The 21803-nt window shown below is 55.4% G+C and overlaps 2 protein-coding genes across 17 annotated transcripts in view; one reads left to right on the top strand and one right to left on the bottom strand.

Moving 5' to 3' along the window:
• EWSR1 (EWS RNA binding protein 1) overlaps positions 1–21803 on the bottom strand; it is an 80412-nt gene that overhangs the window by 27436 nt on the left and 31173 nt on the right. For 3 of the 6 annotated variants that reach the window (XM_027576409.2, XM_027576410.2, XM_027576411.2), the window contains exons 13-14: positions 18076–18120; positions 6645–6711 (exon numbers count right to left, since the gene is read on the bottom strand). In XM_027576409.2, coding sequence (XP_027432210.2) covers positions 6645–6711; positions 18076–18120 — 112 coding nt within the window. Of the gene's footprint in view, positions 1–1910; positions 1991–6644; positions 6712–8053; positions 8747–13155; positions 13241–18075; positions 18121–21803 lie in introns of those variants that run through there. The other 3 variants (XM_027576414.2, XM_027576413.2, XM_027576412.2) reach the window with 3 other exon arrangements.
• On the top strand, positions 1666–7776 carry RHBDD3 (rhomboid domain containing 3). 11 transcript variants are annotated; one of them, XM_027576425.1, is made up of 8 exons: positions 2271–2523; positions 2701–2853; positions 3089–3190; positions 4708–4890; positions 5534–5917; positions 6855–7017; positions 7104–7391; positions 7479–7776. In XM_027576425.1, the coding sequence occupies exons 3-8, from the start codon at positions 3172–3174 to the stop codon at positions 7654–7656; spliced, it is 1215 nt and encodes a 404-aa protein (XP_027432226.1). In that variant the 5' UTR covers positions 2271–2523; positions 2701–2853; positions 3089–3171; the 3' UTR covers positions 7657–7776. The 11 variants fall into 11 exon arrangements, with proteins under 11 accessions (XP_027432225.1, XP_027432217.1, XP_027432218.1 ...); XM_027576416.2 differs by lacking the exon at positions 2271–2523 and adding an exon at positions 1833–1952 and having other exon boundaries at positions 6851–7391; XM_027576417.2 differs by lacking the exon at positions 2271–2523 and adding an exon at positions 2057–2175 and having other exon boundaries at positions 6851–7391.

Below are 21803 nucleotides of genomic sequence, written 5' to 3'. Positions count from 1 at the left end.
GAGATTTAGAGCTTCAAGCTACACAAGGAGTTAAAGTCAGTATGGGGCAATCTGTGGGAACCAAAAGCTTTGCTATAATGTCAAAAGGTTAAGGGCTCAAAGAGCTTTTAAAAAGATTTAGCCTCACTCCTTCATTTTGAAGGAAAGGAAACCAAAGTCCAGATAATGATTTCCCAAAGATCCTCCAGCTGGCCTATTACTGTGTGTCTATGTAAAACACAACTGTAATTCTAATATAGTACATGGAGGTTTCCAATAAACAGTTTGAGCAAATTAAACCAAGAAATTGGCATGTCCAGCTACGCAAAAATTTCACCATACACATTCTGACTCCCCCCGTTCAATAGGGAAGGGAGAGTAGCACTCTCTCTTCCAAATTCTCCCTCTTAAAATTCAAACACTGCAAGACGAAGGTGGAAAGGGCCCTGCGGAAACCACTTCCCACCAGGATGTGTCTTGGACTGTGGTATTTCAGAGTCCTCACTTCTAGGGGGCACTCTGAACCTTGGCACTAACCGCCGGCATTTACCTGCCTGTTTTACTGATCCCACAGCTCGGGAAGACTTAAATTGCCTTTAAGTTGCTGGATTCTCGACCCGTTTCAAATTAAATCCCGGAAGGACCCAGAGCTTTTCCGGCCTTCCCTCGACTTCTCCCACTGCTTCTAAGGCCCGGTGTTTGGTGGCTTAAGAACACCACCAGAGGCAAAAAATGCCCCACCCTACCAATAACCGCAGGTTAGTGCACGAACAGGCTGCGAACTGCAAGTGATGTTTAGGTTACAAGGTTAAACAACTCCCGTATACAAGACCACTCTAGATTATCACATTCGAGCTCCCGCCCCGGGTTTTCTTTCAAAGTCCAGCACGCGTCTCCTTTCCCTCCACGAAATAAACAAGCCTGCCGGCTTAACCTAGGCGAAGAAACTTGCGAGACGACCGCTTAAGCATAATTCAAAGGCCGACTCGGGCCTTTTGTTTCTCCTAGGTCAAAAAGGCCAGAATTTTCTTTCCGTAGGGATTTCTGGCCTCGCAATCCGGGTTGGCCTTTTTATACAACGGATTTCCCTCAGCGTTTGCTGAAAAACGGCCCCGGGAAGCACTTAATTGCTTTTTGGGGAGGAAAGGAGGTGGGATTAATAAGAGTAAAAACGAAGAAGCCCGGGGGTGGCGGCGCCGATGGGGGGGGGGGGCGCTGAAAGGGGAAGCACATTCCGCCCAAAACCCTGTCGGGCAGAAGTTCGGTTTGGGGCTGGAACCCGCCGAGAGGGCAGCTCGGCCGCACCGGACGCCCCAGCCGACCAGGCCATTACGGGGCGCCCGCTCATAGGTCGGCACCCCTCGGCTCACAAACCCGCGATGCCGTTTTTATTTGCTGCCCCCCAACCCCCCGCTTCTCCGCGAAGCAAAGTCGCCCTCCGGCTTGAGCCGCCTCCCTGGAAATGGAAGGGGGTGGGGAGAGTCAGAGGAGCGGTGTTGCTGCGGCTTCTCGAGCAGCCATCGACCCCCCCCCGACACCTCGGGCTTAGGGGTGCCGGGCTCGAGGCCTTGCCGAGCCCTCCCCCCAACCCCCACGCGGGGCCCGGGAGGCCGCAGGCCCCGCCCACGTGGCGGGCGGCCGGGCGCGCGGGGCCCGACGGCCGCCACACAATGGAGACCGCGGCAGGCCCCGCGCGCTCCCGCCGCCGCTTGCACCTCGCGCGCCGGGGGCGCCGGAAGGTTCCAGAACCGGCCTTCCCGGTGGGGGGAGGGGAGAAGAACGCGGGCCCTCGAGCTCGTCGGGCCGCGGCGGGTACCTCACACCCTTCTCGGCAGCTCCATTCAGTCGTCCCGGCCACCCCTAGAGACGAGCGGCCCCAGATTTGGGCGTCCCAGCAGTCGCCGGCGCGACCGCGATTCCACCACACTCACCCGTGGACGCCATTTTCTCTCCTTCCTTCTCGTTCTCTCAACGTCCGTCTCTCTCTCGCTTTCCCTCTTGGCGCCGCACTGCGCAGGCGCGAAACCCGCAACCTCGGGCGCTACCATCGGGCCGGGCCACGGGGGTGAGGGAGGGAGGGAGGGAAGAACCACAGATTTCTCGTCCTTCCCTCCCGCAGCTCTTGTCCTAATGCTCTCTAAAGGGCGCTGGACTTGACGTGCGGGCCAAAATAGCACAGAAGGGTCCGGAGCGGCGGTGAGCGGGTACTGGTATCAAGCCGGAGAGATTCTCCGTACAAGGCTAAAGCTCTTCGGAATGGTTTCGTCCGCTGGCTCTAGGGACCGTCTCTGAAGAGTCTGCCTTGGAGGGAGACGGAGGCCGGCGGGAGGGCTGGGGGAAGGGACCCGGGCCTAGAACAACTGCTGACTAATCGGCGGGCGGCGGGCGGCGGAAGAGGGGGTGGCGGGGCGGCTCGGCAGGGGTCACGCGCCCGAGTGCAGGCAGAATGGGCTCGGGGCTCTCGGGCCTTGCCGGGAAGCTGGAGTCCCGACTCCCAGCCAGGGGCCCCACCCGGCATTCCGGGGGCGGGGGGCGCTCTCTGCAGTGAGTACCCCGGACACGTGGCCTGGGCCGGAGGGGGAGGGGGCCGAGGCGGGTGGGGTAGATGGGAGGCCCCGAACGTAGCGCCCGATCCCGAGAACCCCTCCACCCCTCCGTAACGGTCAAGGTTGAGAAGGCCCTTTAATCTTAATCCCCCATCCAACACCCTTGTTTTTACAGAAAGGGAAACTGAGGCCTAAGGAATTTGGGTACTTTTCCTAAAGTCACAAAGCTGAGTCCGACCCACACCCTGGGACCCCCGCCCTCTCCATCACTCGGAAGAATCTACCCCCTCCTAATCTTCTCATTCAGTCCTCCGAGCTTTCCAGTAAGGTAGGCAGGGCCTGATGGTGCACAGCCCCATTTTATTGAGGAAGACATTGAGGCCCAGAGGGTTCCAGTTCCAGTTCCAGTTCTGTTTGTCTATGGGCAAGTCCTTCAGCCTTGGAAAGTGCCTATTGGCGGGTGGTTTTGAGGGTGCAAGAGGAGGCTTTCAGTGGGTGTCTTGGCTTTGGGCAAGGCTGGCATCTGTCTGCTTTCCTGGACTCAATCCAGTCTCCCCACGCAGGTACCCAGGCCAAGGAAGGGCAGGGCTCGCCCAAATCTTTCAGCGGGACCTGGAGCCAAGCTAGAGTCTCTCAGTGAACACATATGGAGAACTTGGGGATGAGTAAGAGGAGGGCACTCCCACCTGCCCTCTGCCTAGACTACCTGCCCGGGAAGAAAGACAGGCCAAGCTGTGCTTACTAGATAGGATAAGATCCACGAAGCAGGAGATGGGGCATTTGAACTGGGCTTCAAGGGGGTGAGTAGGAGTATGCCTATTGGAGAGATGGAGGGAGGGACATTGCAGGCCGAGGAGCTTTCTCCATTTTTCCGGCAGGAAACTGACAGGTGGGTTTTGATGCCGAGGTTGCCCTTGGCAAGGGAGCAGATGAAACAGTCTTCCTGTCTCTCTGGGATTCTGCTTCTTGCCTCATGAAATCAGCTCACTGGGAGTCTTGACCCTAATCGGCGGGCGGCAGGGGAGGGGTGGCGCGGGGTGAGGGGGTTTTAGCAAGTCCTGTGCCTTGTGGGCCAGAGCTTGAACCAGCTAGGCTGGAGCAGCTGCTTCCATGTTGAGGCCTCCCCTGGTTGGGCTAGCTGGTGGCTACCTCTGCCTCCCACAATCAGCTGGGATGGCTGCCGTTTATTGAGCAGGAACTGTGGGCTGGGTTCTGCCTTCGTCCATTCCTTTTTCTCATCCTATGAGGAGAGGATTTTCGTAATCCCCATTTTACAGATGAGGAAGGAGAGGCTCAGAGGATGGAAAACTTGTCCAGGGATGCACAGCAGGAAGAAGTGAAGGGGATCCTGGAACCTTTCTGTGAAAAGGGGGGCTAGGGCCAGAGGGGCTGTGCTCAAAGCTGGAGGGAGGGGACGACTCTGTCCAGTGTCGCTTTGTATGCCCTCAGAGTGTGGGATTCCTGCCCCTCCTCCAGCCCTTCTGCCTCACCCCCTTCCTAATCTGCCTGCCCATTGGCTGGCCTCACCCTCAAGGGCAGCCGAGTCCACCTAGAGCTCTAAGGCTGGGCCGGGTGGAGGGGAGGAGTGAGGATCGTGGCTGGTCTGCAGCTTCAGGGAAGAGGGAGGCAGAGGAAAGCTGGAGATGGCCCTGAGTTTGCCCTGGCATGCTGCACCCCGCTTTTTGGGAGTCCAGAGCCCCAGTTCAACTTCCCTGGCCTTACGCCTCACACCCCAGGCTCTTCAGAACCCTTTTGGCTCCGCTCCTCCCCATCCTCACGCACAGGCAGAGGGGATGGCAAGATGGCTAAGCATGTGGTTAAGATCTGAGCTCCTCTATGGTCAAGTTGCTGGGCCTGCCTCTCCAGCTTCAGTTTCTTTCTTTCTTTTTTTTTTTTTTAAGATTTTATTTATTTATTTGAGAGAGAGAGAGCACATGAGGGGGGTCAGGTCAGAGGGAGAAGCAGACTCCCCGCTGAGCAGGGAGCCCGATGTGGGACTCGAACCCGGGACTCCAGGATCATGACCTGAGTCGAAGGCAGTCGCTTAACCAACTGAGCCACCCAGGCGCCCCTCCAGCTTCAGTTTCTACTTCTATAAAATGGGGCCATCGGGAGGGTAGGTGGAAGGAGTTGGATAAAAATTGCAGTAATAACTGTTGTTATCGTTTTCCTTTACCCCTAGCACACAGCCTCAAGACCACCCTTGACACCTTCAGCCACGCTATGCATGCCCGAGGCCCCCCCGGCCTACCGTCCCCGGCGCTGCCTCTCGCCTCCTCTGTCCTGATGCTGCTCCTGAGCAGCCTGTGGCTGGTGGGGGCTGGCCCCAGCCTTGCCCTGGCCCCGGAGCTGCTGCCTTGGCAGGGTGAGGGCTGGCCCTTTGGGCCTTGGAGGAGGCAGGAGGCTTGCTCTAGGGCCTGAGACTGGTTCGCAGGAGCGCCATGCATCCTGCACCGGTCAAGCAGGGATAGGGCCCAGTGCATGGGGAAGGTTGGCCTGGGACAGGAGCGTGCCCAGCTCATCCGCAGCCAAGCAGGGAGGGCAGAGCACCCAGGCAGAGGGGCCAGCAGAGGGGTGGGAGCTTGTAAGTACGAATTCTATTCAGATGGCTTCCCTTTTTGGTGGCTTTCCCTTAAAATAAGAACTAAGGCTTTCAGCTTAGTATGAGAATGTTGAGGAGGTGCTGGGAGTTTAAAGGGTGACCCCAGCGGAGTGGGCAACGTTGCTTCCGAGCAAACGTTAAGTGACTCATCCACAGTTGGATTGCTCTTGAGAAGACTTGACTGGTGGGCTCGGCCTGTTCTGGTTAACACAGCAGGGGAGCAGTCGCAGCATTTAGAAGCCCTCGGTCCCCTTCATGAGAGATTAAAGTGCTGGCAGTGGGCACTTTGGCTCCTGGGGAGAGGAGGCTGGCTTAGCAGGCGTCCTGCAGAGGGTAATTGCCAACCTGGGCCAGCCTTGGGGGTTAGAGCCACTAACCCGGCACATAAGCTCCTTCTCTCTCCCAGCGCACCGGCTGCTGACCCATGCCCTGGGCCACACGGCCCTACCTGGCCTGCTCCTGAGCCTGCTGCTCCTGCCCACGCTGGGCTGGTGGCAGGAGTGCCACCTGGGCACACTGCGGTTCCTGCATGCCTCTGCCCTGCTCGCCCTGGCTGCCGGGCTCATGGGGGTGCTGCTGGCAGGCCTCGGGGTGTCCAGTGCAGCCGGCGGCTGTGGCTACATGCCGGTCCACCTGGCCATGCTGGCTGGGCAGGGTCACCACCCTCGCCAGCCCCAGGGGATCCTGCCACCATGGCTCCTGCCCTGGCTGCTGCTCGCCTTGACACCACTGCTTAGCTCTGAGCCACCCTTCCTGCAGCTGTTCTGCGGCCTTCTTGCTGGCCTGGCCTGTATCCTTTGCCGGGGCTCAGGGCCTGTGTGGACCTGGGTTCCGTGGCTGGGCCCCCAGGGTGCCCAGGAGGGAAGTGGCACAGGGGGTTCAGGCCCAACAATGCTGGGAAGTGGCTCAGACGCATTCCGGGAGCATCTCCGGGTTCTCTAGCCAGGCTCCGGGCAGGGTGGGCTCAGGGCCAATGGCCAGGGGGAGGTGCCAACTACCATTTAAAGGGAAGGCCAGGGGGGCCGCAGTGGCCCAAGCAGGCACCCAACCTGGCCCTCCCCAGTGGGGGTGGCATCTGAGGTACGATGTGCAGGATGAGGGGTTCAGGGGAAGAGAAGTGAAAAAGAGAGCCAGCCGGGCAGGAAGTACAAGGCCAGGGTGGGAGTGAGCCTGGGGCTCAGCGCTGAAAGGGGGAACACCTGTGCTTGCTGGTGCATTAAATACAGGCTTTTGCTTCAAAGATGCTTCATGCCTGTTGGGGGAAACGGTGCTTTTGGAGAGAACAGTGGGCGCAGGCTGACCCCCCTGTGGTGTTTTTGGGCTTGGAGACCCCAGCTGCCCAACCTGGCTGAATCCTGGCATGGGGAGTGTGTCGCCCTGGCTGAGGGCAATGGGGGGGTGTCAGTGGGCCCCAGGGTGGGCCTTGAGTCGGACCTGAGTAGTCTCACGGGGCCCTGGGGGGAGGGTGGCTGAAATGGGGGGAGACCGCTTTTGTGGGGAGATATACCTGGCTTCACCTGTTACATGCTGAGTAGCTTCTGGTGGGTTCCTTTTCCGACTGCCTCCACTTTTCCCGAGAGCTGACTAGGGAGAGGAGACACAAGGGAATGGCTGGCACACACTGGGTCCGGGGCCTGGCATGCAGTTTGGATCTCTCCCGGCCCCCCAAACTCCCCGCCGGCTGGCTTTGGTTTTCCTTGACCAGCCGCCCTGCCCTGGGCAGCCAGACGCAGCCGGGGCCTTCCAGTGGCTGGAGCTGTCGGACCAGCGGCTGCAAGCACTGCAGGAGGGCGTCTTGTGCAGGGCCCTGGCCGGGTGCTGGCCGCTCAGACTCCTTCCTACCCCAGGCGGTCGGGCCGAGCTGCCTGTTACCCATCCCACCGGAGTGAGGTGAGCGCGACACTGAAGACACCGGCCCTGCTGGCAGAAGCTGCGGTGGGGACCGGCAGTCAGGCCTTCTGCTTTTGCCCCTCCAGGCCTCCCACCCCTGGACCTCCCTACATGGCCTCCTCTAGCCTCTGGTTCCGCGGTGAAGGCTCAGCCCAGCGCCCGCCAGGCCTGGAGCCTGTGCAGCCGACCTGGGAAGTCTCCTCAGAGGTGGGCCCGGCCTGGGCTGGGCCCAGCTTTCCCCCAGGGACCCCGCTGTGGGCAGCCCTGGATGAGCAGATGCTGCAGGAGGGGATCCAGGCCTCACTCCTTGACGGGCCAGCCCCGTGTTCTGAGAGCCCGCTATGGCTGCCTAAGTCGTCCGTCTCCTCTCTGCGGTAAGGCGGGTGGCCCGGGGCGGGGGGCGGGGGGGCCTGGGGCAGGGGCTGGAGGTGGCCCTGATGTTCCCTCCCTCCGTCCCACAGGCTGCAGCAGTTGGAGCGCATGGGCTTCCCCACAGAACAGGCAGTGGTGGCACTGGCAGCCACAGGCCGAGTGGAGGGTGCCGTGTCGCTGCTGGTTGGCGGGGAGGTGGGCACTGAGGCCCTGGTGATGCAGGGGAGGGGTGGGCCCGCTCACCCTGAGGGTCCTGGTCCCCCCTAGCCCTGTCAGGGGTAGTCTGAGCCTAGCCCTGTCTGCCGAGTCGCGGTGTGGTGTGGAGACACCCCTCCGGCACCCCACCCTGGTACTGTTTAGAATAAAGACCAGTTCATTTTTCAGCCTGAACCTCCTTGGGGGCAGCCGTTGTGTCTGACTCTTCTGTGTTGGCAGCGGGGGGGGGGGGGGGGGGGGGGGGGATGGGGGGGATGGATGAATGAATGAGCACTGAAGGAATGGCCCATTACAGGAGAACAGCTCCTTGATGTGTGGAGACACACCTCCCCCCCCCCCCCCCCCCCCCACGCCCTCAGCCCCGCATTTGTGTGGGCAGGGAAGGCCACCGAGGAGAGGGCCCAGCCCAGCCACACCCCATCTAAGCACACACTGAGACCAGGCCAGTGGGACGTCAGGACATCAGACTGGGGGCCTTTATTGGCTGGAGACCTCTACCTCCAGGGGGCCCTTCCCTCTCCATGCCCCCACCCCCACCTGGGACATGGGAGGAGCTGGGGGCTCGGGGGGCAGGACCATGCAAGGAATCCCCAGTGTCCTGCCTGTTGAGGTCAGGGTGGGGACCCAGCACCAGAAATCAAGGAGAGGAGGGGTGCGATGGGCTCCCCAAGGTTTGGCTGGGGAGGAGGGGGTGGCAGGCCTCGAACCTGCCCCCCATCCCCTGCAGGCCTGCATCATCCTACTTCACAGAGGGAGATGGGAGGCCCAGGGCCCTGAGCGAGGCCTCACCTCTTGCCTGGGCTGCCCCTCCCTCTCAGTCCACTGTCCCTTCTCAGCTTCATATTAGGCTTGCACCGGGAGTCAGGACCAAGACTTGCCCATCCCAAAGGCCTAGGTGGCAGAAGGGACCCTGAGGACATTAATAAATATGGATGGGCGGTCCCTGGAGGCAGCTGGCCAAGTCCAGGCTGGGAAGGGAAGCCTGGCCTGGTCTGCCCCTAGGGCCGCCCCTGCCCTCAGCCTCTCTCGCTGCGGCTCCTGGGGGCCACGATCCGGTAGTTGGCCGCGTGTCCTCCCCTCTTGCCCCGCAGGAGGCTGGGGGTGCCTGTGCCGGCAGGGCCTGCCCCCGACCCCTCTGGTTCTGCCGGAGGGAAGGAGAGAGGCAGGGTTAGTGAGGTCTGTGTGAGGTGCCCATCTCCCTTCAGCCCTCAGGGGGCTGGGGCGCTCGGTACTCTGCCAGGTGCACTCTGCCCTGGCATCTGGGAGGCAGAGCTGTGAGAAAGAAGGGTGTTTGCAAGCTGGTTAGTGCCTCCCCTCTGCCCCCCAGAGTTATCAGCTCCCCACCCAGTGAGAGCACTCAGGGCATCTACTGGATTTTCTCCGTCAAGTAAGGGTCAATGAACCTGCCATGGTTCTGAAATGCTTAGCATGGAGTGAATGCTCCATAAAAGTATAGTTCTTTCCCACATTTGGGGGTAGAGGCGTGCCCTGAATCATCCCTGTTTCATAGCTGGGTAAGCTAAGGTCAGGGAATAGACTCATTCATCCCTCTCTCCTCGGGTTAGGCCACATGTGGTGAGGAAGAGTTTAGAAAGTCCAGGCTCTGCCACTGACCTACTGTACAGCTTTGGGCAAGTCTAGTCTCTGCCAGGGCCTCAACTGTCTCATCTCTAAAACCAGGAGGGATAGTTCCAGATGTACTCTGAGGTCCTGGCCAACTCCAGTAATTATTGAAATTAGTTCTAATTTGGCCCCAATCTGGAAATGAGCTGTCCCACAAGAGTGAAACTGAGTAATTGGCATTCTCGCCACCTAGAAAACTCTCACTCATCCTTCAACACCCAAGCAAGGCCTACCTTCTTCAAGAAGTCTTCTGCCACTAACACTTTGGTCCCCCTCTAAGTTAAATAAGTAAGTCAGGTAGGTCAGGATGGGCTATTTTTCCAGGGGGGAGAGGATCACTCAAGGAGCAGAGCCCCAGGATGGGGGACTTGGCTGAGCCTCCAAAGTCTTGTTCAAAAGGACAGACACTTGGACTCTGGTGAGCACCAGCTTCCCACTGGGGCACTGCCAGGGGAGTGGGCTCTACCCTCATGATCCTAGCTGTCTAGCGCTCTGACCCTGTGTGCCCCAGCCTCCCATACACCTCTGGGCTGAAATTTGGGGCCCCTGCGACAGACAGGTGTGTGTGGTCACAGTCAAGGGAGATCTCATGCCCTAAATCAAGGAGCTCAGGCTCCAACATCAGCTAGGGCCAAGTCCTGGGCCCACCATGTACCAATGATATGCTCTTGGGCAAGTCACAGAATCTCTGAGCCGCCTCTGCAACATGGGGATAATACCGTGTCATACCCCTGTGGTAAGGCTTTAAGGTGACCAGGAGTGGAAAGTGGTTTTCACATGCTGGATTATTATGGTCACTAGGTGTGTTTTTGACCCAGCTCTCCTGCAGGCCTGGCCACTGTGAGTTGGTCATGAGATGCTATTCTGACACGATCAGATTCAGGGCCCTTGGTTTCCCCTGGGCCCCACTCAGGGCCTGGCAGAGCAGAGGTGTCCGTGAACTTTTGCTGATGGAGCAGAAAGAGCTAGTGCTTTTGAGGACAGACCTGTGGTGGATCCCTGGCCTCACCACTACTGTTGTTATGACTCTTGGGGAAATCACGTGAGCTCTTTGCACTTCTCTTTCTTCATCGGTGAAACGGGCATGGTGTCACCCACCTAGCAAGCTTGTTACAAGGGCTGGATGTAAATCCCCCACCCCGGTGGGCCGGATGTGTGATGGCTGTTACCATCTCCTCATTACTGATTATAACCTAAACATGAGAGCCCAATCTGGGTCTTTAGTTAGCACCTGCTGTGTACGACGGACAATGGGGAAAGTTCCTCCTCTGCTCCCCTCCCCCCTCCCCTCCCCTCCCCGACCCACAACTTGAGCTGGCTTGTGGGGTGACTCTCCCAGGCTGGTGGCCACAGCAAGTGGGCGTGGCCCTTCTCAGGTGACCAGCATCTTCTCAGGTGACCAGAGGGATCCCTGGGCTGCTGGATACAGAGGTGACTAAAGTGGAGATGGGCTACAGGTCCAAGGCCACAGTGTGTCCCTTCTGGGTCCTCTCCCTGTCCTCCCGAGAGGAGTCGGGGGACACTTGAAAAAGCCTGGGATTTGGTCCTTGGGCCCTGAACTGTGAGAGGGGGAGGAGGTCTGGAAGGTGGCCACTGATGTTTCTAAAAGTTAGAGAAGCCCCGTGGCAAGGTGGGAAGAGCTTGGGAAGCAGACCACACGCCCCTTCCAGCCTCCAGGCCTTTGTCCACATAGGACTCTCTGTCAGGGCTGCCCTTTCTATCTTGTGCTCACATGCTCACAGGGATCTTCCGTGACCCAGTGCAATGCAAGTGTCCCCTCTGCCGGGAAGGCTTCTCCACGCCGCAGCTGGAGGGGACTGCCGCTCACTCACATCCTTTGGTGCTCCTGTCCCCCATGGCCCTCATCTCTGTAGACCCTGAGGATCCCCCCTCACTTGATGGGTCCAGAGTGGCCACACTGAACTGGCACTCAGTAGGTGTGCCCTACAGTTTTGCTGAATGAAGGAGGCTTGGCTGTCCTCCTGGCCCTCCCTCCTGCTCGGGGACTCAGTTTCCTCGTCTGTAAAATAGATGCGAAGTTGGACATGATGTCCAAGGCCTTTGTGCGCTGATGTACTAGGGTTGGGCTGTAAGATGGGGCAGCTGGAGGTGGGAGGAGGGCGGCCGTGGGGGCCTCTTCCAGCCTCCAGGCCTTTGTCCACACAGGACTCTCCGTGGGTAGGTGAGGACTGGAGCTCAGCCCTGAGGGCGGCCAATCCCTGCCTCTCTCCACGGCCACCCACAGGCTCCGGTTTAATGGGGAGAACCCTCCTTAGCCCCACCATGAAAAGCCAGGCACTGGGAGCAGTGGGTGCTGCCCACTTGCTGTCTAACCTCCTTCCGTGCCTTTTACCTCCCTTCAAGAGCCTTCTCAAACTGGGGCCTGCCAGATTCTCTAGCTTCAGCTGTCACTCCCTAGCAACCTCACAGAACTGTCTAGCCCCTTGGCTTTGGCTCGTGCTGTTCCTCTGCTTGTTTACTCATGCTCGTCCTTGCCTTTCAGGTTCATTTAGAGGATACCTCCTCCAGGAAGCCCTCTCTGGGGTGCCCTCCCCGACACACCCCAGCCTGGGGCCGGGGCACTTCTGTGCTCTCATAGCGCTCACTCCACCGTGGTGTTCCTCACTCCGGGTTTAACAGTTCCAGGGTGACCCCCGTGCCCCTGCACCCTACACTCCCCGAGAACAGGACTAGGTCTGTCTGACACCATGTGTCAGACACAAGGTGTCAGGCACCGTCTGTCTGTCTGCTGGCTGGCTGGAAGGACTAGAGAAGGAGTGTCTGCTGGCCTAGGGCCACCAGTGGGAGGTGACTTCTATGTCCCTGGGCCCTTCCTGGAAGGGGCCGCCCCTACCTGCCCGCCCTGCCGTTACCTGGCCAGATGATGGCTTCCAGCAGGGTGACTCGTCTGGCCAGGAGCTCCAGCTGAGCCTGCTGCTGCAGGAAGCTCTGTAAGCTAGGAGCCTGATGGGAGATCAAGAAGAGCAGACGGTGCGAGTCCGGCCTCCGAGGGCTGGGCCGGGGAGCCGAGGGCAGGGTGTAGGGGCCGGGCACCGGCCAGCTTCGAGGCAGGAGCCCGGGTGTGAGTCTCTATCGAGACCTCGGTCTCCCCTTCTAAGTGGGGACGGGGCCTGCCTGGCTCCTCAAGTGAGCAGATGGGTGGCGACATTGGTGGGTAAGTGCCTGGGGTGGGGGTCTGGCTCTCTCCCTAAAGGGACCTGCAGGATGGGTTAGGAGGACCAGAGGGGGACCTGCAGCTGTAAGGGAGATACTTGGGGCCAGGAAGGCCTGCCCTGTGGGAGCCTCTGGGGACTTCTGGGGGAGGGGAGGTCAGAACTAGTGGGGGCTACAGTACCTGGAGTACCCTGGGGCCTGAGCCTGGCTTCGTCACCCACAGTCCCTGTACTTCTGGAGTCTAGCTCCATGACCTAATGTCCCGTGGGCTTGGAGACTGGCTGGAGAGCGGAATGAAGCCTAACTTTATTACCCATGACCCCCTGCTCTGCTGCAGTCTGGCTCTGTTACCACAATCCCCCCTTACTTTATTACCCACGATCCCCTGCTCTGTTGCAGTCTGGCTCCGTTGGTCAGGAGTTTGGCTCCATTGCCCCTAATTTCTTCCAAACTCAAAATCTGTCACCTCTGCTTCCCCTGCAGGCCTGGAAGCCACATTACCCACAATGCCCGGAGGCCCAGGTCTGACCACAGAGGTGGGGGGCCCAGGTCTCTAGGGCCCCCTTTACACCTGTGGAGGAGGGACCAGCCATCGAGGGATGGGTGGCCTTGCTCTCTCAGGTCCTCACCTGCCTAGGGCAGGCACCTTCTCCAGCCTCATGGCTGGGTCCAGGCAGCTCCACCCCCGGAGGGCCTGGGGAAGGCTAGTGGGTGGGGGCTGGGCTGTCTGTCCGTCTGTCTGTCTCTACTCACCATAGAGCCCAATCATTGTTTCCAAGATTAAAACCCTCTCAGCTAAAATCTTCAAAGCCTCGCGTAGTTGGTGCAACCCCTCCCCCTGCGGAGGAAAGAGACAGATGCAGCCGTGAAGGGGGCAAGGGAGGGGGCCCTGCAAAGCTTGTTGGTGGCCCATGCCCCACCCTGGACATGCACCTCAGCCCCGCACCACCTGCCACAGCCCAGGGCCCCGCGGACAGCCAGGATAAGACCGGGAGAGGACGGGGGCAGGGGGGCGGGGCAAGACAGGTGGAAGCAGCCCCCTCAGTTAAGTCCTGATGGGTTCCAGCTGGCTGCTCTCTGCCCACACCCCTGCACGGGTGGCAGGGGGTTGCCGATCCTCAGGGCCTGCGCTGCCATCCCAGAGCCTGCCCTGGAGACTGTCACGGTGCGCCTCTGAATCTCTGTTGCCTGACACCTGCATGATTCCTGCCCCATCCCTGGGCCACATGCACTCTTATTTACTTAATAGTCTTTAAACTGAGTCACTTTTTGCCTTAATACTACATTAATCTCACTCTAATGAATTCCATCAGTGGGAACGGGCTACTGACGGATATCCTTTCCATTCACATCAAAATGAATATGTACAAGTAAAATTAGAAAATGTTTGAGTGGCATCACTTTTGGGAAGTTGTGCTTTAAAATGCTGGAAAAGCTGAGGCTCAGGCCCAGGTGTCCACTCTCCAGCCCTTCTCACTTTGGGCTCATCCTCCCTGGGCTCGGACTATTCCAAGTCCATATTCTGCACGTCCTGGAATCAGGCCCCCAACCCCACCCTCCCTTCTAAGCAGTATGTCTCGGTCTGCGGCCCCCAGGCCCAGGGATGTGGCAGTGGGCCCCCAAAGCCCCCCCCCGCCCCAGCAACAATGTCAGCTGGCACCCCGGGCTCCTGCTAGCCTTCACCTTCACTTCCAATTTGTCTGTCCTTTCCTTCCCCAGCACGGGGGTCCAGGGTCGGGCTGAACGTCCACACTCCTTCACTCCTTCCTCTCTCCTAGTCCAGACTCAAGCTAGTTCCGGAATGTTGATATCTTAACTCCAACAGAGCACCAGGACAGCGAATAGAACGATTCCAGCCCTGACATATCTGGGAGTCTCTCTCAGTGTCCTTTACTTAGTACAGACTAAGGAAAGGGATGGGGTAGAATATGCCTATTGCTACAATAGAAATCTGACCCTTTAGGGTTCACCAAAACATCTAACAACGGAGAGTCCGCCCAACGTGTCCACGAGCCTGCTGTGGCATTGCTGGGACTGTCCATTATAATCCAGCTGTCCTGGCCACATCACCGGTTTGGGGCTACCCTCGGGCCACTAACTGGCCATTGCAGCCGAAGGGTCATAGGGTCACCACGGGCCACACACCAAAGTAATCCCTCTTCAAGTATTACAGGAGCAGGCTCTAAAAATGGATGACCTCCAAAAATTACGTCAAGCCACTCCGGGCATGGACGGTGGGACAAGCTGACATCCTGAATGTCCTGGTAAGATGTAATAAGAGGGTGTCCCCTCGTGCTCCTGCCAAGAGCATTTAACTGCATCTCATCACCAAGAAACAATCAGACAACTCTAGATGGCGGGATATTCACAAAAAGACAAAGTCAAGAGAAAAAACAAAAGGACAGGGACTGTTCTAGATAACAAGGCACTGGAGACGTAACCACCAAGTTCAATGCATGAATCTTGATTAGATCTTAGATTTAAAAAAAAATAGCTAAGGGGCGCCTGGGTGGCTCCGTCAGTTAAGTGCCTGCCTTGGGCTCAGGTCATGACCCCAGGGTCCTGGGAGCGGGCCCTGCATTAGGCTCTCTGCTCAGTGGGGAGTCTGCTTCTCCCTCTACCCGTCTCCGCTGCTAGTGTTCTCTCAAATAAATAAATAAAATCTTAAAAAAGAAAAAAAAAGAAAAGAAAATTAGAGGAAAACATGTCCAACTAAGTCCTGCTATTTGGATCCCTTCCAAGATGGGTAGCCTGTTGTTCGCACTGATAACGCCCCAGTTCCCTCCCGGCCTGGATTGAGTATCCAGGGCCTGTTGGACACCCCCACTCAGCTTTAACACAGACAGCTCCCAGTTTCCCTGGACAGAACCCAGTGGGGCTGCTTCTCCGGGCTCTCTACTGTGAAGTTAGCCTTAACTGCTCGCTCCCCCTCACAGTTAAACCAGCACCAAGTATCGCTTAGTCTATGGACATCCATCTGTCCTCACCGTACCCCCTGCCAGTTCCAGCCCCCACCGTCTCTTGCCAGGATGACCACAACAGACTCCTGCCTGGCGTCTCTCTGCTTCTCCCGCATTGCCCCCTTCTCCCATCTATTCTCCACATGGCAGTCAGAGGAACTGTTGGCAAACAAAAACCTGACCACGTCCCTTCCCTGCTGTTAAATACTTCAATGACTCCCCACTGTCCACAGGACAAAGTTCAAATTCCTCAATATGGCCTCCTAAGTCCTGAAAGCCTGTTTGACCCCCGTCTCACCCTTTGACTGTCACACTGTACCATGCCAAGTATTTGCAGCTCCTTGAATACCCCAGCCTCACTCCAGCCCCAAGGACTTTGAACATGATGTTCTCTCTCCTCTGCTTGAACACCTTTGTTTGGTTAAGGCACCCTTCAGGCCTCAGCCCCCATCTCCTCTTCCAGGAGGATGCTAAATCCTCCCCATCATAGCTGAACCATCTCTGTCCTGTTGCCGCTGGTTACTGGTCTGTTCTGCCCTCCCACTGTGAGCACCTTGAGGGTGGGGACTGTGTCCAAATCACATCTATATGTCCACAGTGCCGAGCCTGGGGCCTGGCACCCACCAAGGAAGGGCTGGTTTCCTCGGTCCTGGCAGCTGAAAATCCTGGGATTCAGTTCCATCTCTGCCAACAATTTGCTCTGCAGAGTTGGGCCTCGGTTTTTCCTGTCTGAATGAGGGGTACGAGCTTTGGTCTAGATGGGCTGGTTCAGCTCAGTCACTCTGGGGGGCAGTGTCTGCAGTTCATGCTCATGACCACTGGGTGGCACTGCTGAGCCACAGTCGGGCCAGTGGTTCAGGTCTACCTGGGGGTTGGTAGGTGGAGAGTGGCCCCCTCAGGGCCCTTCCCCACACTGGGCCTCATGCCCACCTATCCCCAACAGAGCTGGTCCCCCAGTCCCCAAAGCCTCATGCTGACCCCAGCCCAGCAGGCCCCCCTCAGGCAGGTGGCAAGCAGGGGCAGAAGTACAGTGGGCGAAGGGGAGGCAGGAAGATGGGCAAGGGCCCTGCTACCTCTTAGGCGGCCCCTCCCACAGGTGGTCCTGAGTTCAAGGCCTGGATTGGGACCGTTCAGGCATCTGTTCTCTTGGAATCCCCATGCAAGGATGGAGCTGCGTAGTCTAATTCAGCCTCATTTCACCTCCCCCACCTCTCCTGGGCTGAGTAGGAAACATGTTCCCAGAGAAGGAGTGGCCAATGAAGGGGCCTAGGGGAAGCAGAGGGCTGGGCTCACACCAGTCTACCTGACCCCCAGCTCGTGCCCATATTGGCAATGTGCTTAAGAGGCTCTGGAACCACTAGGGAGTGAAGGGGGTTGTGGGGAGTAGAGTGAGTGTGAGGGCCTGGGAGAGGCTTGCCGGAGAGGTAACAGGGCCCCCAAAGTCATGGGAAGACACGGGGAAGGGCTCGTGCAGGGTGAGGGGCTCCCACGGCTGTATCCATCACTGACCCCACAATCAGGAGCAGAGAGGGCAAGGCAGGCGCTGGGTGCATCCCATGTCCTCATTGACTAGTGCCCGCTGGGAAGTAGGGCACCCCAGCCAGACTGCACTAGGGAGGGACTGGGAGAAAAGGAGGCCTGGTACCAGCCTTCTGAATAGCTTCCCAGTTTGCTCTCCTGTAGGGGTGTCTGCCCCCACCCCGCCCATTTTCCAAATGTGTATGTCATGATGGTTTCCAAGTCCCTATATTGTGGGACTTTTGGTCCTCCCCCCCATGCATCTCTCGAGTGGGCAGATTTCTAGGCCTGGGAACTCATTCACTGCAACTATCTCCAATGACTGTAAAGGTTTCTAGGACCCCACATGTGGTTTCTCTGTCCCCTTTCTCATATATGCTATGTCTCCTGTGTATGTGACAGTTTCTAGGCCTGCCTTCTCAATCTTCATGAGCTTCCTATGTGTATAGTGGTTTCTCTCATCTCATTTTCCATGGTTCTTCCATGCATATGATGGTTCCTAGGCCTCTCCTCCCACTCCCCACGGCTTTCCTACGGATGTGATGGTGTCTGGGACCTCGTGTTACTTACAGCTCTTTTGAGAATAGTGGAGTCTAGGTCTACGGACCTCATTTACCATGTACGACGTATACGTAATGGTTTTTAGGCCTCCCTTCCCGTGATCCATGGATCTCCTATGTGTACGGTGGTATCTAGGTCCCTTATCCCTTTTACCACAGGGCTCCAGTGTACCTCACTGTTTCTACGCCTCCCTCCCTACACTCCACAGCTTTCTCAAGGCTGCCTGTCCCACTGTTTTGTGTGGATATTGATGTCATGCTTCCCTTTCTTCTGCAGACAGAGCAGAAGCGAAAGCCCTTTCTGGGAAGGGGCTATGGAGGTAGAGGATAGAGGTTAGCCCGAACCACCTAGGAGGAAAGGGCAGGGTCACCCTGGCTTGGAAAGGCCACAGAGGGAAGGCAGAGACAGGGATGAAGACAGAGACAGAGAGCGTGGGGTCCACTGATAAGGCTGGCCCTGCCTGGTTGGGGGGGGACAGGATGGGGAGGGGGCCAGAGCGGAGATCTGTCAAGGCTCCTTCCTAGGAGACCAGGTTGTAGTGGGGATTTGGAGGAGGTGCCCCCGTTCCAAAGGATCTCCTGAGTGCCCAGGGCAGGAAGGGGCAGCGGGAGGTCTGTGCTCAGCTGGAGCTTACCCAGTGGCTCTTCTCCCCAGGGTCTCCTTTGGGGCCAGGTTCTCCCTGCAAGGAGAGACAGAGGTAGAAGGAATGAGAGAGGGAAGGAGGAAGGGAGTGTGGGAGCCTGGGGAGGGTAGGCGAGGAGGAAAGAGGGAAGGAGAGATTGGGAGAAGCTAAAAGACTGAGACAGAGAGTGGCTTGTATTGGACTGACACCAGGTTAAATGCACAAAACAATGATTTGAAGGCAATGGAACATAATAAAGAGCAGCCAGAAACTGGAGGCTCTTTGACCTTTTAAAAAATGGAACTGCCCTTGGTAAAAAAAAAAAAAAATACATACATACATATATAAGTATATATGTGTATATATATATATATATATATACACTTATGGCTTTTCCCCTGAGGGCACACCCTAGCCCCCTCGGCCTGGCAAATAGCTCAAGCAGGAAGCTTTAATCTTACTGGGCTGAAGAATCACAGGTTGGAGTGCAGACTGCCAAAGGAGGAGGAAATTGAAAGGAAATCCTAGAAAGCAGGGAGCCACAGTAGGGGGGTGAAATCTACATAAATACCCCCCTCTAATCCTTGTATTGTCCGTGAACTACCCATCCTAAAGTCACAAAGCTGAGTCCAACCAATACTCCAGACCAAAAATCAACATTCTTCAGAGGAAGATAACAGAATCCAGATTCTCTTTACTTTATTATCTATATTGTCCAGTATGGAAATTACTAGATATATAAAGAAACAGGAAAACATGACCCACAATCAAGAGAAAAATAAGTCAGTAGAAACAGATCCATAGCCAACCCAGACACAATTTAAAATATCTGTGATATTTATCATCAAGGAAATGCAAATCAAAACTACAATGAGATATCACCTTACACCTGCCAAAATGGCTAAAATCAACAACACAAGAAACAACAGGTGTTGGTGAAGATGCAGAGAAAGGTGAACCCTGGTGCACTATTGGTGGGAATGCAAACTGGTACAGCCACTATGGAAAACAGTATGGAGGCTCCTCAAAAAGTTAAAAATAGAACTACCCTATGATCCAGCAATTGCACTAAGTATTTACCCAAAGGATACAAAATACTAATTCAAAGGGATACATGCACCCTGATGTTTATAGCAGCACTATCTAAATAGCCAAATTATGGAAACATCCCAAGTGTCTATTGATTGATGAATGGATATATAATATATATATAATGAAATATTATCCAGCCATAAAAAAGAATGAAATCTTGCCATTTGCAATGACATGGATGGAGCTAGAGTATTATTCTAAGTGAAATAAGTCAGAGAAAGACAAATACCATATGATTTCACTCATATGTGGAATTTAAGCAATAAAACAAATGAGCAAAAGGAAAAGAGAGAGAGGGAGGCATACTAAGAGACAGACTCTTAACCATAGAGAACAAACTGATGGTTACCAGAAGGGAGGGAGGCAGGTGGGGGGATGGGTGAAATAGGTGATGGGAATTAAGGAGGGCATTTGTCATGATGAGCACCAGGTGACATATGGAAGTGCTGAATCACTATATTGTACGTCCCTGAAACTAATATTACACTGTAAGCTAACTAACTGGAATTCCAAAAAAAAAAAAACCCTTAAAAAATAAAATATCTGTGATAAATATGTTAAGGAATGTAGTGGAATTGATATTGGTGGGTGATGAGATGGGGAATTTCAGGAGATCTGTGAAAACTGTAGAAAAGCATCAGATGGAAATCCTGGAAATGAAAAGATAATACTTGAAATAAAAAAATCTGTTAGCTGGGATTAACAGAAGATTGGCCAGAACAGAAGAAAGACTCCTTTAACCTGAAGACAGGTCAATGCAAGAACTCAAACTGAAGCACAAAGAGGAAAAAAGATTTTTTTAAAAAAATTAACAGAGCTGGGGCACCTGGGTGGCTCAATCGTCAAGCGTCTGCCTTTGGCTCAGGTCATGATCCCAGGGTCCTGGGATTGAGCCCTGCATCGGGCTCCCTACTCCGTGGGAAGCCTGCTTCTCCCTCTCCCACTCTCCCTGCTTGTGTTCCCTCTCTTGCTGTGTCTCTCTCTGTCAAAAAATTAAATAAAATCTTTAAAAAAAAAATTAACAGAGCCTGGGGCACCTGGCTGGCTCAGGTGGAGAAGCACGTGACTCTTGATTTGTGGGTTGTGAGTTCAAGCCCCATGTGGGGTGGGTGTAGAGATTACCTAAATAAAAAACTTAAAATTAACAGAGCCTCAATGACTCATGAGAGAGTATTAGGTATAACTGAAGTCCCAGAAGGAGTGATGAGAGTGCAGGAACAGAAAAAATAAGTTGAGGAAATATTAATCAATTTTGTCTCTAAATTTGATTTAAAAACAAAACAAACCAGACTTTTTGTTTCTGGCATGGCACATGAGGAGCTCAGAAGTTGACATTCTGTCCTAATAAAAAGGAAAATGCTGAACAAACTGGAAAATTAACAACTCTTCTTAGAGCCAAAAGCAGTGAGGTCACAGGACAAATTACTGCCCCCTCAAATTGCAGAGAGAGGGGTGGATTACAATTTCCTGAGCAGAAGCCTCCCTAGGAACCAGGGCCAGGTAGGAAAACCTAAACATAACTGATGAATTGCTGGAAGCCAACTCTCAATGTGGCTGACTCTGAGAGTTAGACATTCCCGGGGGGGCCTCAATTTGGGGGTAATCCCCACATCTCTCTTTTACACAGGAGCTCTGTCAGGTCCTCACAGTGAATGCTACAGAAAAACTTCCTCGTGCTTTCAGCAGAAGGAGAGGGAAAGGAACCATCTTGAAACACTCCAGAGCATTCTGTTGTTCTCAGCAAGGCCTGCTCTCAGGAGAAACTATTTTACTGGATCCTAATCTGCTGGGGTCTTATTGGAGCCTAATTGACCTGGGGGTAGGGAAGAACCCAACTATAGCTGGCTTTAGCCTTCCACGTTCGGGAAGAGAAATAGCCCAGCTCAGTCCCTGCTAGCCATCTTGTCCCAACTAACAGGGAAAAACAACCCCCACCAAAAAACAAAACAAAACAAAACAAAAAAGAAATTAAGAAGCACTGGTGAAGTTCACAGTCCACGGGTATAGGCTTACTGAAAGACTGAGACTTAACCACAGGACTACAGAACACTTCCTCCCCCTACACACCTAACCACTACATTACTAAAGTCTCTTTATTGCCGTTCCTTTCACCCAGTAGATCATGCATACCTTCCAACAAAAAATTACAAGGCTGCCTTTGAGTTTTGTTGATTGTTTCCTTTGCTGTGCAAAAGTTTTTTTTTTTTGACACTTTTTTTTTTAATGACATTTCAAGATTTTTTGTTTATTTATTTGAGAGAGAGAGACAGTGAGAGAGGGAACACAAGCAGGGGGAGCAGGAGAGGGAGAAGCAGGCTTCCTGCTGAGCAGGGAGCCCGACTCAGAGCTTGATCCCAGGACCCTGAGATCATAACCTGAGCTGAAGGCAGACACTTAACTGACTGAGCCACCCAGGCTCCCCACCCTAAGAGACTCTTAACTATAGGAAACAAACTGAGGGTTGCGGGAGGGGAGGTCGGTGGGGGGGATGGGGTAACTGGGGGATGGGCATTAAGGAAGGCACTTGATGGAAAGAGCACTGGGTGTTGTATGCAACTGATGAATCACTAAATTCTACCTCTGAAACTAATAATACACTATATGTTAATTAAATTGAAATTAAATTTAAAAAATTTTTAAAAATTACA

This window comes from Zalophus californianus, chromosome 14 (genome assembly GCF_009762305.2).
Source record: "Zalophus californianus isolate mZalCal1 chromosome 14, mZalCal1.pri.v2, whole genome shotgun sequence".
Lineage (NCBI taxonomy): Eukaryota > Metazoa > Chordata > Mammalia > Carnivora > Otariidae > Zalophus > Zalophus californianus.
Note: the sequence above shows the minus strand (reverse complement) of the source record. Positions and strands in the feature narration are given on the sequence as shown.

Excerpts from the sequence above, each read along its gene's own strand:
- RHBDD3 (XM_027576416.2), top strand. Across the intron at positions 5,918-6,850 it reads CCTTCTTGCTGGCCTGGCCT|CCAGACGCAGCCGGGGCCTT; the intron begins GTATCCTTTGCC and ends TGCCCTGGGCAG. Across the intron at positions 7,392-7,478 it reads TCGTCCGTCTCCTCTCTGCG|GCTGCAGCAGTTGGAGCGCA; the intron begins GTAAGGCGGGTG and ends TCCGTCCCACAG.